The sequence below is a fragment of the Ornithorhynchus anatinus genome, chromosome 4 (assembly GCF_004115215.2).
Source record: "Ornithorhynchus anatinus isolate Pmale09 chromosome 4, mOrnAna1.pri.v4, whole genome shotgun sequence".
Classification (NCBI taxonomy): Eukaryota; Metazoa; Chordata; class Mammalia; order Monotremata; family Ornithorhynchidae; genus Ornithorhynchus; species Ornithorhynchus anatinus.
In genome coordinates, this window is record NC_041731.1 from 103338039 (window position 1) to 103356418 (window position 18380).

General features: G+C 46.2%; 1 protein-coding gene across 3 annotated transcripts in view; it reads left to right on the forward strand.

Moving 5' to 3' along the window:
• The first annotated feature begins 796 nt into the window (after positions 1-796).
• Positions 797-18380, forward strand: part of MCOLN3 (mucolipin TRP cation channel 3) — a 37866-nt gene continuing 20282 nt past the window's right edge. Inside the window, exons 1-4 of one of the 3 annotated variants that reach the window (XM_029063034.2) lie at positions 797-979; positions 3777-4030; positions 8080-8247; positions 17515-17668. In XM_029063034.2, the coding sequence (XP_028918867.1) occupies positions 3782-4030; positions 8080-8247; positions 17515-17668 (571 nt within the window). In that variant the 5' untranslated portion in view covers positions 797-979; positions 3777-3781. Of the gene's footprint in view, positions 980-3637; positions 4031-8079; positions 8248-17514; positions 17669-18380 lie in introns of those variants that run through there. The other 2 variants (XM_029063032.2, XM_029063033.2) reach the window with 2 other exon arrangements.

Sequence of the window (18380 nt, forward strand, 5' to 3'; positions counted from 1 at the left end):
CTATTTATTTTGTTCATGAGATGCCCATCCCCTTGATTCTATTTATCATGACTATATTGTCTTGTTTTTGTCTGTCTTCCCCGATTAGACTGTGAGTCCATCAATGGGCAGGGACTGTCTCTATCTGTTGCCGAATTGTCCATTCCAAGCGCTTAGTCCAGTGCTCTGCACATAGTCAGAGCTCAATAAATACTATTGAATGAATGAATGAATGAATGAAAGAGATGGTCTCTTATCTGTTGCCCAATTGTCCATTCCAAGCGCTTAGTCCAGTGCTCTGCCCATAGTAAGCGCTCAACAAATACTATGGAATGAATGAATGAATGAATGAAAGAGATGGTCTCTATCTGTTGCCCAATTGTCTATTCCAACCGCTGAGTCCAGTGCTCTGCACATAGTCAGCGCTCAATAAATTCTATGGAATGAATGAATGAAAGAGATGGTCTCTATCTGTTGCCCGATGGTCCATTCCAAGCACTGAGTCCAGCGCTCTGCACATAGTCAGCGCTCAATAAATACTAGTGAATGGATGAGGGGGCAGGCAGGCGGGCGGGCAGTAGGGCGCCCCCTGGAGGCGGGTCGGTGGGTGTGCGGGCAGGCGGGCGCCCCCTGGAGGCAAGTTGGTGGGTGTGCGGGCGGGCGGGCGCCCCCTGGAGGCAAGTTGGTGGGTGTGCGGGCGGGCGGGCGGGCGCCCCCTGGAGGCGATCGGTCGGTCGGCCGGCCGGGCGGGCGCCCTGGGCCCGCCCCTCTGGGTCCCGTGTCTGCTGCTCTGCCCAGCTGCTCTGCCCGGTCTCTCTGCCCAGCAGCTCTGCCCAGCAGCTCTGCCCGGCCTCCGGGGAAGATCGGGTGCCATCCTGCCGCTGGGCAGCAGCCGGACCCCGCCGGGATCTCCTCACCGGCTCGGGAAGGGGCGGCCAAGGGAGCCACAGCCAGCCCAGCCGCATCACCCCTTCTCATGGGCTGCATCCAGGAACCTTGGGTTGGCCTTTCTTTTAGAATTAGAAGAAGAATCATTCTCATATCTCCTAAGCCCTTACTATGTGCCAAGCACTGTTCTCCTACTGGGAGCTCACCTCCTCCAGGAAGCCTTCCCAGACTGAGTCCCCCTTTTCCTCTGCTCCCCCTCCCCCCCACCCTCTGCTCTTCCCCCTTCCCCTCTCCTTAGCACTGTGCTCATTTGTATATATTATTTATTACCCTATTTATTTTCTTGATGAGGTGTACATCTCCATGATTCTATTTATCTTGATGATGTTGTCTTGTTTCTGTTTTGTTCTGTTTTGCTTTGCTGTCTGTCTCCCCCCTTTAGACTGTGAGCCCGTCATTGGGCGGGGATGGTGTCTATCTGTTGCCCAATTGTAATAATAATAATGTTGGTATTTGTTAAGCGCTTACTATGTGCAGGGCACTGTTCTGAGCACTGGGGTAGATACAGGGAAATCAGGTTGTCCCACGTGAGGCTCACAGTCTTAATCCCCATTTTACAGAGGAGGGAACTGAGGCACGGAGAAGTTAAGTGACTGGCAAGTCACAGTCACACAGCTGAGCCGGGATTCGAACCCATGACCTCTGACTCCCAAGGCCGGGCTCTTTCCACTGAGCCATGCTGCAATTGTACATGCCAAGCGCTTAGTACCGTGCTCTGCGCATAGTAAGCGCTCAATAAATACTATTGAATGAATATTCTAAGCTCTGGGGTGGATACAAGGTCATCAGGTCGGACACGGCCCCCTGTCCTAGATGGAGCGCTCACGGTCTCCTTCCCCATTTTCCAGACGAGGATACTGAGGCCCAGAGAAGTGAAGTGACTTGCCCAAGGTCGCACAGCAGACAAGGGGATGGGAATTAGGTTTTACGGGACTTTGAGGCTTTTAACTGAGTGTTGCAAAGTAGCCTTTTGTAAAAGAGAAGGCTTTTGTAAAATCTAGGGTATCTTGCCTTTTGGTGGGAAGAGGAATGCTAGCTTCCCCGTCTCAGGATTTGAGGGAGTATTTCAGCGCATGCCTGATGTCCATAGTAAGGGTGGCATTTGTTGAGTGTTGTGTGCCAAACCTTGTCCTAAATGCTGGGGTAGATACCAGGTTTTGAGGTCAGACACAATCCCCCCTGCCCAACACGGGATGCACAATCTAAGGGAGAAGTAGAATGGATATTTTAATTTTAGGATCACCGGTTTAGGAGTGGGAAAATATTGTTTTGCTAAATGCCAAACTAATGTGACTCTTTGGGGAGAGAGGAATGAAAAAAAACTGAAAGCACAAAGCACAAAGTCAGCTGAGTAGGAAAAGATGTACTTGTAACTGCTCAAACTTGTTCGTACCGGCTACTTAAGAATGATTCTTATTTTGACCATCCATTTCGGTTCTCAGAAATCATATATGGTTTCTTATTTATTTAGAAATGTTATGTTATTTTAGCGATTATTTTTGCATTGCAATAATATCCCTCAATTTAGGACTTAATTCAACCTTTCTTTGTGGTAAACTTTCCTCCATTCTCTTTCTCTGTGTCCCTCTCCCTCTTTGAAGACCCTCCAGGGGCTATGAGAAGGATCAAATGGAAGAATTTTGTGTGATCTAAACTGAATATGAGAAAACTGAGCTGATATTATTATTATTACTATTAAGAATAATCGTATTTATTGAGCGCTTACTGTGTTCAGAGCACTGTACTAAGCACTTGATTCTAGACATACAGGAAAAACTGTGTAGATGTTTTTTTCAGATGAAAATCAATATTTTCCTCTGCAAAATATAGAGCCATGGAAGCAAAGTACTCTAAAAGTGAGAGTGTGATCATTAAAACACAAGCTTGTCATTTTTCCCCTTTTTGTGAGGTCGTCGTAGTAATTGTAAGTGCTTATTGTGCACAGAGCAATGTGCTAAACCCTGGGGAAGGATACAGAGATGGGAATTTAGACACAGTCCTTATACTGCGAGAATTTGAGGTCTGGCAAATGTCCGTTTCCTCTCAGTGAAATGGGAAGAGCCCGATTCGCCTTTTGTAGGTTGTGAGAGCGAGCTCTTGGTCGGCTCACGGTCTACGAGGGTAGGTTCATTCATTCATATTTTTTGAGCACTTACTGTGCGCAGAGCACTGTACTAAGCGCTTAAATGCTTAGGTTCATCCGCTCTTCCCACTTTAGTAGCAGGAAACTAAGCCGTACAATTATCGGTCCTCAGATCCATGCCGGGAGAACTGGGACTTGAAATTGGAGGTCCTGACCTTTTAGCCAGACTCTTCTTTGCACTAGGGACTCTGACTTATTATAGCTCATAATTTCCTTGTAGTCCAAAGGTCATTCTGATGCAGGGGTGAGTCTTGGCATTTGACAGTTTTAAGTTTTTATCCTGTGAAAACCCATTTGCCCAGAGTAGGTCGTTTAGTAGTGACATTAGTGGATATCCTTTTTTTCAATTTTGTTACAAAGTAGCAATCTTTACTAAATGAGTGTTTTTTTAAAAAAAACAAAACACCCAGAAAGACCTGCGTTCTAATCCTGGTTCCACCGATTGTCTGCTGTGTGACCTTGAACAAGTCTCTTAACCCTCTCAGTAACTTCATCTCTAAAATGGTGATTCAGACTGTGAGCCCTATGTGGGACAGGAACTGTGTCCAACGTGATTATCTCATACCGCCCCGGGGCTTAGTACCGTGTCTAGCACAGAGTTAGCACTTAACAAATACCATAAAAAAGGTTCAAGAAATGACTTTCCACAACGAAGTTTTCGACAGTTTGCAGAGAAATAGAGAAGACTCTTTATCTTTCCCACTAGGCTTAATGGAAACTTTCTTTTCCGAAATGGAGAATCCTGAAGTAGTCGTAACTAGTTGCAGCTCTCATGAAGATGAGAAATTCAACAGCTACAAACGACGTATCTCAGTATCTCAAGAGCTGCTCCTGGAAGACCAGATGAAAAGAAAGCTCAAATTTTTTTTCATGAATCCTTGCGAAAAATTTGGAGCTCGTGGTCGAAAACCGTGGAAACTTGGAATACAGATTTTTAAAATAGCGATGGTTACAATCCAGGTAAGGCTTTCTTTACACGACTACCCTCTTGTCTTCTCTAAATAGAGGGCAGGGATCGAAAAAGCTAGAGTTTCAGCTGCACCTAAAAAACGAAAACGTAATGAAGGTTAAACAACTCGCTCAGAAGCTGGACAAGATAGACTTTGTTTTTTGGATTTCACTTTCCCCATATCATTCACTGAGGTTTTTTAGTGGAAAAATCTTTGTCCAAAATGTTAATTTGACAAGTGTTTTTATTATGAGGAGGGAAGGATTCTAAAGACCACGTCGACCGGAATCCTGGGCTGGAGAAAGGATGTAAGCGAAAGGTTGGCAGAGCCAGCGAGGAGACTGAGGAACAGTGAATAGGTTGGCTTTAGAGGGGCGAGGTGGGCAAGTTGGGTTCAGTCAATCCATGAGTCGCATTTACTGAGCACTTATTGTGTGCAGCACACTCTACTTATCGCTTGGGAAAGTACAACAGAACACTATAGAGGACACTCTCCCTGTCCATAATGAGCTTACTTTCTAGTGGGGGAGATAGACATGAATATAAATAAATTATAGATGTATGCATAAGTGCAAGTGGGTTGTAGTGAGAGAGGAGATTATATAGGAGAACCTGTTTGCAGTCAACACTGTGCTGTCATTTTGTCCTTACTCTGACATTTTCCTCTATTATTAAACAAGGGATACATGCTTTGTTTTATACACTTCCAATTTCTTTTACCTCTAATAATAATGTTGGTATTTGTTAAGCGCTTACTATGTGCCGAGCACTGTTCTAAACGCTGGGGTAGACACAGGGGAATCAGGATGTCCCACGTGGGGCTCACAGTCTTAATCCCCATTTTACAGATGAGGTAACTGAGGCACAGAGAAGTTAAGTGACTGGCCCACAGTCACACAGCTGACAAGTGGCAGAGCTGGGATTCGAACTCAATTCGACCTCTGACTCCAAAGCCCGTGCTCTTTTCACTGAGCCACGCTGCTTCTCTAGTGGAAGCGGCGTTGTCTGGTTGATAGAGCACTGTTCTGGGAGTCAGAAGGAACCGGGTTCTAATCCTGGCTCCTACACTTGTCTGCTGTGCGATCTTGGGCCAGTCACTTCCCTTCTCTATACCACAGTGACCTTGTCTGGAAAATAAGGATTAAGACTGTGAGCCCTGTGTGGGATATCGACTCTGTCCAACTTGATTTGCTTGTATCTATCCCAGTGCTTAGTATAGTGCGTGGCACATAGTAAGCTCTTAACAAATACCAAAACCTCCCCAAACAAACAAGAAAAAAACCACCCAGTGCTCAATTCAATCCAGCCTTCACTCTTGGGAATACAAGATACCATTTCCACCCAATGGCGGTTTCGATCGGTCAGTCGGTCGTGTTTACTGACCGCTTGACTGTGTGCAGAACACTAAGCACTTGGGAGAGTACCATATAACAATAAACAGGCGCATTCCCTGCCCACAGTGAGCTTACAGTTTAAAAGGGGAGACAGATATTAATATAAATAAATAAATTACGGATATGTACATAGGTGCTGGGGAGTTGCGGGGGTAGCGATGAATAAAGGGAGCAAGTCAGGGTGATGGAGAAGAGAGTGGGAGAAGAGGCAAGGAGGGCTTAGTCAGGGAAGGCCTCTTGGAGGAGATGGGCCTTCAATAAGGCTTTGAAGGCAGGGAGAGTCATTGTCTCTCGGATATGAAGAGGGAGGACGTTCCAGGCCAAAGGCAGGACATTGGTGAGAGCTTGGCAGCAAGATAGACGAGATGGAGGTACAGTGAAAAGGTTAGCTTTAAAGTGTGCAGGCTGAGTTATAATAGGAGAGTATATATTAATATTATATTGATACTGATGGTATTTGTTAAGCGCTTACTATGTGCCAGGCACTGTACTAATCACTGAGGTGAATATAAGCAAATCGAGCTGAACACAGTCCCTGTCCCACCCCCCATTTTATAGATGAGGTAACTGAAGCCCAGAGAAGTTGAGTGACTTGCCGACGGTCACACAGCGGACAAGTGTGGAGCTGGGTGAAGAATCCATGACCTTCTGACTCCCAGACCCTTGATCTAGCCAGTCCACCATGAATAGTGAGGTGAGGTAGGAAGGGGCAAGCTGATTGAGTGCTTTTGAAGCCAATGTTGAGGAGTTCCTATTTGTTGCTGAGGTGGATGGGCAACCACTGGAGGTTCAGACCTGTTGACCCTCCCACTGCCCCGTCTCTTTTCCCTTTCCAGCTATTATCGTTTCCCCGGCTCACTCTCTCTTCCACGTCATTATTATTATTATTATGGTATTTGTTAGGCGCTTGCTGTGTGCCATGCACTGTTCTAAGCACTGGGGTAGATACAAGGTAATCATGTTGTCCCACGTGGGGCTCACAGTCTTAATCCCACTTTCCAGATGAGGTCACTGAGGCCCAGAGAAATGAAGCGGCTTGCCCAGGGTCGCACAGCAGACAAGTGGCGGAGCCGGGATTAGAACCCAGGTCCTCTGTCGCTCAAGCTCGGGCTCTTTCCACTAAGTCACGCTGCATCATCTGTGCACTTGTTCCTGTGACCTTTGGACATTTGATATTTGCTCCACCCCCAGTTCCACAGCACTTATGTACTTATCTTTAAATTCTACCTTATAAATTACTTATTTTTATTAATGCCTGTCTCCCCCTCTAGACTGTAAGCTTGTTCTAGGCAGGGAATGTGTGCTATCTGAGAAACCGCGTGACGCAGTAGCTAGAGCACGGGCCTGGGAGTCAGAACATCAAGGATTCTAAATCCTGGTTTTGCCACTTGTCTGCTGTGTGACCTTGGGCAATTCACATCACTTCTTTGGGCCTCAGTTGCCTCATCTGTAAAATGGGGATTGAGACTGCGAGCCCAGCATGGGACCGGGACTCCGTCCAACCCGATTTGCTCGGATCCACACGAGCTCTTAGTAAAGTGCCTGGCACAGAGTAAGCACTTAACGAGTACCACAATTATTATTATTAATTCTGTTTCATTGTACTCTCCCAAGTGCTTAGTACAGTGCGCTACACATAGTAAATGCTCAATAAATATTATCAATTGATTAAATATTATTGATTGATTGTACCGGCCACGGTCTAGTTCCTGTCCTTCCATCAATCAATTATATTTCCCGAGTGCTTACTATGTGCAGAGCACTGTACTAAGTGCCTGGGAGAGTATAGCACAACAGAGTCGGTAGATATGCTCCCTCCCACAATGAGTTTACAGTCTAGAGGGGGAGACAGATATTAATTCAAAGAAATTACAGATACGTACGTAAGAGGTGTAGGGCTGAGTTGTGGGGTGAAAAGAGGGTGCAAATCAAAGTGCAAGGGTGACACACAAAGGTGTGGGAGAAGAGGAAATGGGGGCTCAGTTCATTCATGCATTCTTTCATCCAATTATATTTATTGAGCGCTTACTGTATGCAAAACATTGTACTAAGCACTTGGGAGAGTACGATATAACAACAGACACATTCCTGCCCACAGCTAGCTCACGGTCTAGAGGGGGAGACAGACATCTATATATGTATATAAATAAATCAATTGATAAATAAATTACAGATATGTACATATGTGCTGTGGGGACAGGAGGGAGGATGAATGAAGGAGCAAGAGTGGAGCAGAAGGGAGTGGGAGAAAAGGAGAGAAGGGCTTAGTCAGGGAAGGCTTTTGATAAGGCCATCCAACCCAGCTCACCTGCTTCACAGGTGACATCCAGGACACTGTCCCTAGTTGCCCTCCCCTCCGTCCAGGCCACCATTTGGCCTGGGACGCATTGGATTCCGAGATACGGCCATGTCCAGTGGGGTTGTTAAGTGACTAGGTTTGTTAGGGTGACAAAACTCTTAGTCCACCTCAGGGATTTCCTGACACGTCTCGGTTTCGAAAGTTGATCACGGAAAGAAACACTAGCCCACCGATTAGCCTTTTTGGTAGGAACTACCTTCCTTCAAGTGGATTCTCTTCCGGGGATGTTAATTTCTGCTAAAAAAAAGAATCATAGCAAAATGACTCGTGTTCCTTTCTTTCCTCTTTTCTTTCTCATGTCTTTCAGTTGGTCTTTTTTGGGCTAAGTAACCAGATGGTGGTTGCTTTCAAGGAGGAGAACACTATAGCATTTAAACACCTCTTCTTGAAAGGCTTTACAGATGGCATGGATGACACCTATGCAGTCTACACACAAACAGATGTATATGACCAGATCTTCTTTGCAATCCACCAGGTGAGTGTAGAACTTTCTTTATAGAGGGGCTAGACCAGGGATCTAGTCCCTGTTATACAGCACTTAGGCACATATCTGCAACTTATTTATATTCATGTCTGTCTCCTCTAGCCTGTAAGCTCCTTGCGGGCAGGGAATGTGTCTACCAACTCTGTAACTCACCCAAGCGCTCAGTACAGTGCTCATTAAGCCCTCAATAAATGTTACTGATTGATTGACAGGGTGGTGAAGCTTCGTGAGTTAAATAGCGGTGAACCAAAGACACGATGTGGCCGACAGCCGTGCGGATTGAAAAATTTCTTCTGATTGGGATGGTGTGCAGGTGTTCCTGAGGAGGAGGGAATGCTATTGTCCAGCAGGAGTTCCTGGGCCGGGGGAAGGAGGGTGGGGCACATGTTTTTTATTTAATGGTATTTGTTAGATGCTTACTATGTGCCAAGCACCATTCTAAGCCCTGTGGTAGATACAAACTAGTCATGTTGGACTCAGTCCACATCCCACATGGGGCTCACAGTCTTAACCCCGTTTTACAGCTGAGGTACCGTAGGCCCAGAGAAGTGAAGTGACTTGCCCAAGGTCACCCAGCAGCAGCAAAGTGGCAGAGCTAGGATTCATTCAGTCATATTTACTGTGCTATTACTGTGTGCAGAGCACTGTACTAAGCACTTGGGAGAGTACAATATAACAATAAACAGACACATTCCCTGCCCAAAACGAATTTACAGTCTAGGGATTAGAACCCAGGTCCTTCTGCTAAATTTTATTAAAAATAATTCTGGAATTTAAGCGCTCACTGTGTGCCAAGCACTGTACTAAGCACTGGGATGGATACAAGCACATCGGGTTGGACACAGTCCCTGTTCCACATGGGGCTCACTCCCCAGGAAACTGAGGCCCAGAGAATAATGTTGGTATTTGTTAAGCGCTGACTATGTGCCGAGCACTGTTCTAAGCGCTGGGGTAGACACAGGGGAATCAGGTTGTCCCATGTGGGGCTCGCAGTCTTCATCCCCATTTTACAGATGAGGTAACTGAGGCACCGAGAAGTTAAGTGACTTGTCCAAACTCACACAGCGGACAAGTGGCGGAGCGGAGATTAGAACCCGTGACCTTCTGACTCCCAAGCCTGTGCTCCATCCACTACGCCATGCTGCTTCCCCTAGAGCACTGCCTTCTGAGGGGTGGGAAAGTGAGGGAGGAGAATAGCAAGAAGCAGCTGGGGTGATGTGGGGGAGGTGTGGGATCTCCCTGCCACGGCCTCCTTCCAGCCTGGGCTCGTGTGATTGGCACCACCGAAAACGCCAGAGCGGCAGCACTCCACAGAATCTGTCACCGACAGCTAACCCTAAATTCTGGTCAGTCAGCCAGTCACATTGATTGAGCGCTTACCCTGTGCTGAACACCGTACTAAGCCCTGGGGAGAGTACACATCCCTTGCCCACAGTGAGTAGCAGCATGGCATAGTAGAGAACAGGCCTGGGAGTCAGAAGGTCACGGATTTTCATCTTGTCTCTGCCACTCATCTGCTGTGTAAACCTTGGGAAAGTCACACATCCCTTGACCACAATGAAAAGCAACGTGGCTTAGGGGCAAGAGCAGGGGCTTGGGAGTCAGAGGAAGTGGCTCCGCCACTTGTCTGCTGGGTGACTTTGGGTAAGCCACTTAACTTCTCTGTGCCTCAGTTACCTCATCTGTAAAATGAGGATTAAGACTGTGAGCCCCACATGGGACAACCTGATCACCTTGTATCCACCCCCAGTGCTTAGAACAGTGCTTGGCACATAGTAAATGCTTAAGAAATACCATTATCATTATTATTATTACTTCACTTCTCTGGGCCTCAGTTGCCTCTTCTGTAAAATGGGGTTTGGCGCTGGGAACCCCATCTGCGACCGGGACTGTGCCCAAACTGATAAACTTGTATCTACCTCTGCGCTTAGTAAAGTGCCTGGCACATAGTAAGCACTTAACAAATACCACAATCATTATTTTTTTCTGCCTGACATTGGAGGAGAGCGGCATGTGGCAAAAGACCCAATGTTTGACCACCTTGGACTAGGTCAGTGTAGTCAATTGGTTTAAGTGTCATTCGAAATCCCTCCCTCTAGAACTGTTGTATTTGGTTTTATGTTTCTTGAATGGAAATAAACTGGTATTTCCATGGCTAGAATCTGAGACCCTGTGTCTCAGAGGAAAGAAATGCTCAAGACTTAAAGGGATTAAATATAGGGTTTAGCAGAGCAGAGTTAGGGACTAAATATTAAGTTACAGCCATGACTCCAGCTATGACTAAGTTTTTGTTTGGAAATTTAACAAATAATAAAAGGATTTATGTTGTAGAAATGAACTTTGAGACTCTTGAATTTAACAAATCTACTGTTACAAATTTGGACCCTCATCAAATTGCCAGAAATAATGCTGTGATTTAAACTACCTCAAGGAATATAGATTTGAAACTTTACTCATATCACAGGTTTTTTTAAATGTGTGAATCAGTGGTGTGTGGAAGAACCCTACCGCCTCTTACTCTGCTAACCTATCTTGGAAAAAAATCCTCAACAACTAATTGTCCCACTGCAGTCACAGTGTAGTCCAAGTTTATGGATGGTGCTGGTATAAAAGAAGCATTTCAACTTTATCATTAAATATCATTCCAATGAACATTGCATAGACAATGTGTTTACATGGTATCTGTGAATAGCAACAATATAATAAGAATTATAATAATATAACAATATGGTAGTGTAATAATTACTCTGTGTTAAGCATGGGGCTCCTAGTTTAAGTGGGGGGAAGGGGAGGAGAAGAAAACAGGTATTTCATCCCTTATTTCATCCCTGTGCCTTGATCCTATTTCTTTGTACTTCATCAAAACAGTTGCCCCCCTACCTTCGTCCCTTTGTGACTGCCATCTTCAACCGTTTACTTTCCAATGGCATCTTCCCCCCTACTTTCTAACATGTTCACGTCTCCCCTGTCCTAAAAAATACCTCCCTTGATCCCCTAGCTCCCTCCAGTTATTGCCCCATCTCCCTCCTACGTTTCCTCTCTAAACTCTTTGAGTGAGTTATGTTAGAGAAGCAGCGTGGCTCAGTGGAAAGAGCCCGGGCTTGGGAGTCAGAGGTCATGAGTTCGATCCCGGCTCTGCCACTTGTCAGCAGTGTGACTTTGGGCAAGTCACTTAACTTCTCTGTGCCTCAGTTACCTCATCTGTAAAATGGGGATTAACTGTGAGCCTCACGTGGGACACCCCGATTACCCTGTATCTACCCCAGTGCCTAGAACAGTGCCCTGCACTTAGTAAGCGCTTAACAAATACCAACATTATTATTATTATTACACCAGCTGCCTCTACTTCTCTTGGATCCCCTCCAATCTGGCTTCTGCCGCCTTCACTCTGTGGAAACTGACCTTTCTTCTTGCCAAACCCAGTGGCCTACATCCTATTCTAATCCTCTTTGATATGGTGGACCACCCCGTTCTCCTTGAAACAATATCTAATCTTGGCTTACCTGGCACTGTCCCCTCCTGCTTCTCTGCCCATCCCTCCAGCTGCTCATTTTCGGTTTCTTTCACGAGTTCCTCCTCTACCTGCCATCCCTTGAGAGAGTTCCTCAAGGCTGAGTTCTGTGTCCCCTTCTATTCTTCATCTACACCCATTTCTTTGGAAAAAATCACTCCCATGGCTTCAACTACCCTTTCTACCTCTGTAGACCTCTCTCCTTCTCTGCAGTCTCACCTTTCTTCCTGCATTCAGGAAATCACTGCTTGTATTTCCTGCTGACCTCTCAAACTAAACATGTCTAAAACAGAAATCCTTACCTTTATACCCAAAGCCTGTCCTCCCCCTGACTTTCCCATCTTAATTGTGGTAGTTAAGTACATAGTGGATGACAAGCACTTTACTAAGCTCTGGAGCAGATGCAAGAAAATCTCCAGTAGTTGCCCATCCTCCTCAATATCAAATATTCCTCACCATTGGCTTAAAGCAGTCCATCACCTTGCCCCCTCCTACCTCACCTCGCTTTTTTCCTTCTGCAACCCAGCTCGCACGCTCCGCTCCTCTGGCGCTAACCTTCTCACGGTGCCTCGATCTCATCGCCAACCATTAGCCCACATCCTACCACTGGCCTGGAATGCCCTCCCTCCTCAAATCCACCAGACATTTAATCTCCCCACTCTTCAAAGCCTTTTTGAAGGCACATGTCCTCCAAGAGGCTTTCCCAGACTAAGTCCCACTTTTCCTCATCTCCCACTCCCTTCTATGTCACCATGACTTTCTCCCTTTGATCTGCCCCCCACCCCCACAGCACTTATGTCCATATCTGTAATTTTATTTATTTGTATTGATGTCTGTTTGCCCCCTTCTAGACTATAAGGTCATGTGTGCAGGGAATGTCACTGTTTATTGTATTGTACTTTACCAAGCACTTAATACCAAGCTCTGCACAAGGTAAGTGCTCAAAAAATAGGATCGAATGAATGAATGAATGAAAATCAGGCCTCACATGGGGCTCATAAGTGCTCAATAAATAGGATCGAATGAATGACTGAATGAAAATTGGGCCTCACATGGGGCTCATAAGTGCTCAATAAATAGGATCGAATGAATGACTGAATGAAAATCGGGCCTCACGTGGGGCTCACAGTCTAAAGTAGGAGGGAGAAGAGGAACTGTAAAACAGCACCACTATTTTCCCTGTCTCACAAGCCCATGACCTTGGCGTTATCCTCAACTCATCGCTCTCGTTCAACCCACACATTCAGTCTGTCACCAAATCGTGTCAGTTCAACCTTCAAAACATTGCTAAAATCTGCCATTTCCTCCCCATCCAAACTGCTACCAAGTTAATCCAAGCACTTATCCTATCCCACCTTGATTCATTCATTCAATCGTATTTATTGGGCACTTACTGTGTGCACAGCACAGCACAGAACGAGTCGTCTACAATTGATGCCTAGAATTCCTTAACTCCCATTCTCTCCTAGACCCCCTCCAATCTGGCTTCCGTCCCCTCCACTCTACCGAGACTGCTCTCTCTAAGGTCACCCGTGACCTCCTTCTTGCCAAATCCGATGGCTCCTACTCCATTCTGATCCTCCTTGACCTCTCTGCTGCCTTTGACGCTGTCGACCATCCCCTCCTCCTCCGTACCTTATCTCACCTTGGCTTCACGGACTCTGTCCTCTCCTGGTTCTCCTCTTACCTCTCTGGCCAATCATTCTCGGTCTTCTTCGCTGGAGCCTCCTCCCCCTCCCATCCTTTAACTGTTGGAGTTCCTCAAGGGTCAGTTCTTGGCCCTCTTCTGTTCTCCATTTACACTCACTCCCTCGGTGAACTCATCCACTCTCACGGCTTCGACTACCATCTCTACGCAGATGACACGCAGATCTACATCTCCGCCCCTGTCCTCTCCCCCTCCCTTCAGGCTCGCATCTCCTCCTGCCTCCGGGACGTCTCCACCTGGATGTCGGCCCGCCACCTAAAACTCAACATGAGCAAGACTGAGCTCCTCATCTTCCCTCCCAAGCCCGGTCTGCTCCCAGACTTCTCTATCACCGTGGATGGCACGACCATCCTTCCCGTCTCTCAGGCCCGCAATCTCGGTGTCATCCTTGACTCGTCCCTCTCGTTCACCCCACATATCCTATCCGTTACCGAGACCTGCCGGTTTCACCTCTACGATATCGCCAAGATCCGCCCTTTCCTCTCCACCCAAACGGCTACCTTACTATTACGGGCTCTCGTTATATCCCGGCTAGACTACTGTGTCAGCCTTCTCTCTGACCTCCCTTCCTCCTCTCTCGCCCCGCTCCGGTCTATTCTTCACTCCGCTGCCCGGCTCATCTTCCTGCAGAAACGATCTGGGCATGTCACTCCCCTTCTTAAACACCTCCAGTGGTTGCCTATCGACCTCCGCTCCAAACAAAAACTCCTCACTCTAGGCTTCGAGGCTCTCCGTCACCTTGCCCCTTCCTACCTCTCCTCCCTTCTCTCTTTCTACCGCCCACCCCGCACGCTCCGCTCCTCCGCCGCCCACCTCCTCACCGTCCCTCGGTCTCGCCTATCCCGCCGTCGACCCCCGGGTCACGTCCTCCCGCGGTCCCGGAACGCCCTCCCTCCTCACCTCCGCCAAACTGATTCTCTTTCCCTCTTCAAAACCCTACTTAAAAATCACCTCCTCCAAGAGGCGTTCCCAGACTGAGCTCCTCTTCCCCCCACTCCCTCTGCCATCCCCCCTTTACCTCTCCGCAGCTAAAGCCTCATTTTCCCCTTTTCCCTCTGCTCCTCCACCTCTCCCTTCCCATCCCCACAGCACTGTACCCGTCCGCTCAACTGTATATATTTCCGTTACCCTATTTATTTTGTTAATGAATTGTACATCGCCTCGATTCTATTTAGTTGCCATTGTTTTTACGAGATGTTCTTCCCCTTGACGCTGTTTATTGCCATTGTTCTCGTCTGTCCGTCTCCCCCGATTAGACCGTAAGCCCGTCAAACGGCAGGGACTGTCTCTATCTGTTGCCGACTTGTTCATCCCAAGCGCTTAGTACAGTGCTCTGCACATAGTAAGCGCTCAATAAATACTATTGAATATTGAATGAATGAATTAAGTGCTTGGAAAGTACAATTCAGCACCAAATAGAAACAATCCCTGCCCATCAGCCTCTCTGCTGACTTCCATGCCTCCTGCCTTACCCCACTGCAGTCCATACTTCACTCTCCTGTCTGGATCACTTTTGTAAAAAAAAAAAAATGCTCAGCCCATATCTCCCTACTCCTCAGAAACCTCCAGAGGTTGCCCATCCACCTCTGTATCCCACAGAAGCTCCTTACTGTTGACTTTAAAGCACTCAGTCAGCTTGCCCCTTCCTAACTTACCTCGCTGATTTCCTACTACAATCCAGTCCACACAGTTCACTCCTCTAATACCAATTTATTCATTCTCACCTCAATCTCACCGAACCCTATACGCACATCTGTCCTCTGACCCCTTGCCTTCATCCTCCCTTCTGGCCTGGAACTCCCTCCCCTCTCATATATTCATTCATTAATTCAATAGTATTTAATGAGTGCTTACTATGTGCAGAGCACTGTACTAAGCGCTTGGAATGTACAAATCGGCAACAGATAGAGACAGTCCCTGCCCTTTGATGGGCTTACAGTCTAATCGGGGGAGACAGACAGGAACAATGGCAATAAATATATGACAGACCACCACCTAAAATCACATCTCCTCCAAGAGATGAACCCCAATTAAGTCCTCTTTACCTCTGACTCCCTCTAATAATAATTGTGGTATTTGTTAGGTGCTTATTATGTGTCAAGCACTGTTCTAAGCACCCGGTAGATACTTGATATTTATCACCTCCTGCCCGGGCCCCAGATATTAAAATACGTTGCCAGCTGGAGAAAGCAACAGTGTAAGTAGAACATAAGTAGAATGGTAGTAGGGTATCAAAGTACTTAGGGGGTACAGACTTAATACATAGGTAGTATTTGTAGTATTTGTTAAGTGCTTACTAAGTGCCAGACACTGTACTAAGCGCTGGGATGAATACAAACAAATTGTGTTGGCACGGTCTGCCCCGTGTGGGGCTCACAGTCTCAATCCCCATTTTACAGATGAGGTAACTGAGGCCCAAAGAAGTGAAATGATTTGCCCAAGATCACACAACAGACAAGTGGCAGAGTGGGGATTAGAACCCATGACCTTGTCACTCCCAGGCCTGCGTTCTTGCCACTGCAACATGCTGCTTCTCATAGGTGACAGAGAAGGGAGGGAGAATGAGGTGGGGAGATGAAAGGTTAGTCAGGGAAGGCTTCCTGGAGCAGATAAGATTTCAGTGGGGATTTGAAGGTAGGGAAATTGGCAATCTGTTGGCTCTGAAGGAGGAGGCCTTTCTATTTCTTTTGCTGTCCTCTCTTCTACTAGATTATAAGATCCTCCAGGGCAGGGATCATCTTTACTATCTCTATTGTACTCTCCCAAGCATTTAATACAATGCCCGCTGCACACAATTAGTGCTCAATAAATGATCAAAGCCAAAGTGCTTAATTTATCAGGCCCACAATCAACCACCCAAAAGACTTGTTATCTTAGCTTTAAGGAGCATACAGCTTCTATGTCTCTGTAGATTCTTTAGCATGGAACCAAGCCTTATAAAGCATCTTTGTGCTATAGGATGAAATGAGAATATCTCAGATATATCCAAGGCCTGCCATCAGGAAAAATGATCCAGAAATAGTAGTACTATAAACACTGCTGAGCTAGCGGTATCTAATGGCATAGCAAAGTATTCATGACTCCTCTGAAATTCTGTAGGTCTTATTAAATATGCAAGTTAACTGATCCTGTAGATTGCCAGCTCACTGTAGACGGGGAACATATCTACCAAATTCTGTTGCATTGTACTCTCTCAAGTGCTTAGTACAGTGATCTGCACACAGTAAGCACTCAATAAATACCTTCGATGGTGGTGATTTGGCCAAATATAGCCATGCTTGTCATCTCTACCTGGCCAGGTAAGTATATTCTTTATCTGTAAAGCCACAGTTGGGCCAAAGCTGGTTTGATATGGTGCTGAGAGGGTTTGTTTAAACCAACAAATGCTCTGCAAGACCCCATGGGCTACCTTGGCTACTGGTCGATTAGGGCTACCTACTGACTTAGCTAGAGGGAGGTGTTGAAGTACTGAGAAGAGTATTTGACATTCTACTGTGCCTTTGATCAGAGGATCTCCAAGTGCCTCAAAAGCAATCCAAAGTCTGTAATCAATCAATTAATCCATGATATTTATTGGCCACTTATTGCATGCAAGATCTAGGGAAAAGAAGACCTGAAGGTTCTGTATCATCTATGCCCTGGGACCTGTGCCATTTGGATATTTGGTATTTTCCCCACTCTCAGCCCCACAGCACTTGCATGCGTATCTATACATCATTTAATTATATTAATGTCCTTCTCAACAAGTCTTTATTTTACCAGTAGTATAGAAATGGATGGAGTAAAGCAGACCATGGAGAATGAATAAGTACATATGGGACATGTTCTGTAAAAAGTCTTGATGTTTTTATCTGAACCAGTGGGGAAAAATCCAGTCCAATTCAATCATCAGTGGTATTTATTGATCACTTACCCTGTGCAGAGTTAGTCGGGGAGTTAGTCGGGGAGGGTGAGGAAAGGAGGGTGGGGTGTTATCCTCTTTCGTGTCAGAATTTCCCTAGTTTCACGGCCTCCTCCCCTTTTTTCTTTTGGGTTGAAGTTCCTGCGATTGCACAGCATGTCAGTGGGGAATCATGCCTACGAGAAGAAGGGAGCCAAAGAATCCATCATGGCAATCTGTCAGCACTTCTACAGGCGTGGGAGCATCTGGCCTGGCAATGATACCTTTGATATCGACCCAGAAATTGAAACCGGTGCTGTTCCTTCATAAAATAAGCCTTTTCTACCTTGGTATCTGACACACATTTAGAGCACCCCAAACTCTGGAAATGTACCATCCTGGGTCTAAACAAGGATAAACAGAACAGAAGAGAAGCAGCGTGGCTCAGTGGAAAGAGCACGGGTTTAGGAGTCAGAGGTCATGGGTTCTATTCCCGGCTCCACCACCTAACTGTGTGACTTTGGGCAAGTCACTTAACTACTCTGTGCCTCAGTTCCCTCATCTGTAAAATGGGGATTAGCTGTGAGCCTCACGTGGGACAACCTGATTCCCCTGTTTCTACCCCAGCGCTTAGAACAGTGCTCAGCACATAGTAAGCGCTTAACAAATACCATAACTATTATTATTAAAACTGATTTAGAAGTTTCCTCTTATCTGCATACTTTTTCTAGAGTCTTAGTTTTGCTTAGTATGATTAGTAAACTACTGATTGTTTTTATTTCTTTTTGACCTTGAAATAAGCCTCTAGACAATAGCAAAACATTCTTAAATGTACAACTACCAGACTGTGTTTCTCTCTCTCTGCTTCTGTGCGTATCTGTCTCTGTGCATGTCTGTCTCTGTGTGTCTCTTTCTCTCTCTCTCTCTGTGTCCCCTCTTCCTATGTCCCTCTCTTCCTGTCTCTTATTCATTGAGTCATATTTATTAAGTGCTTACTGTGTGCAGAGCACTGTATTCATTCATTC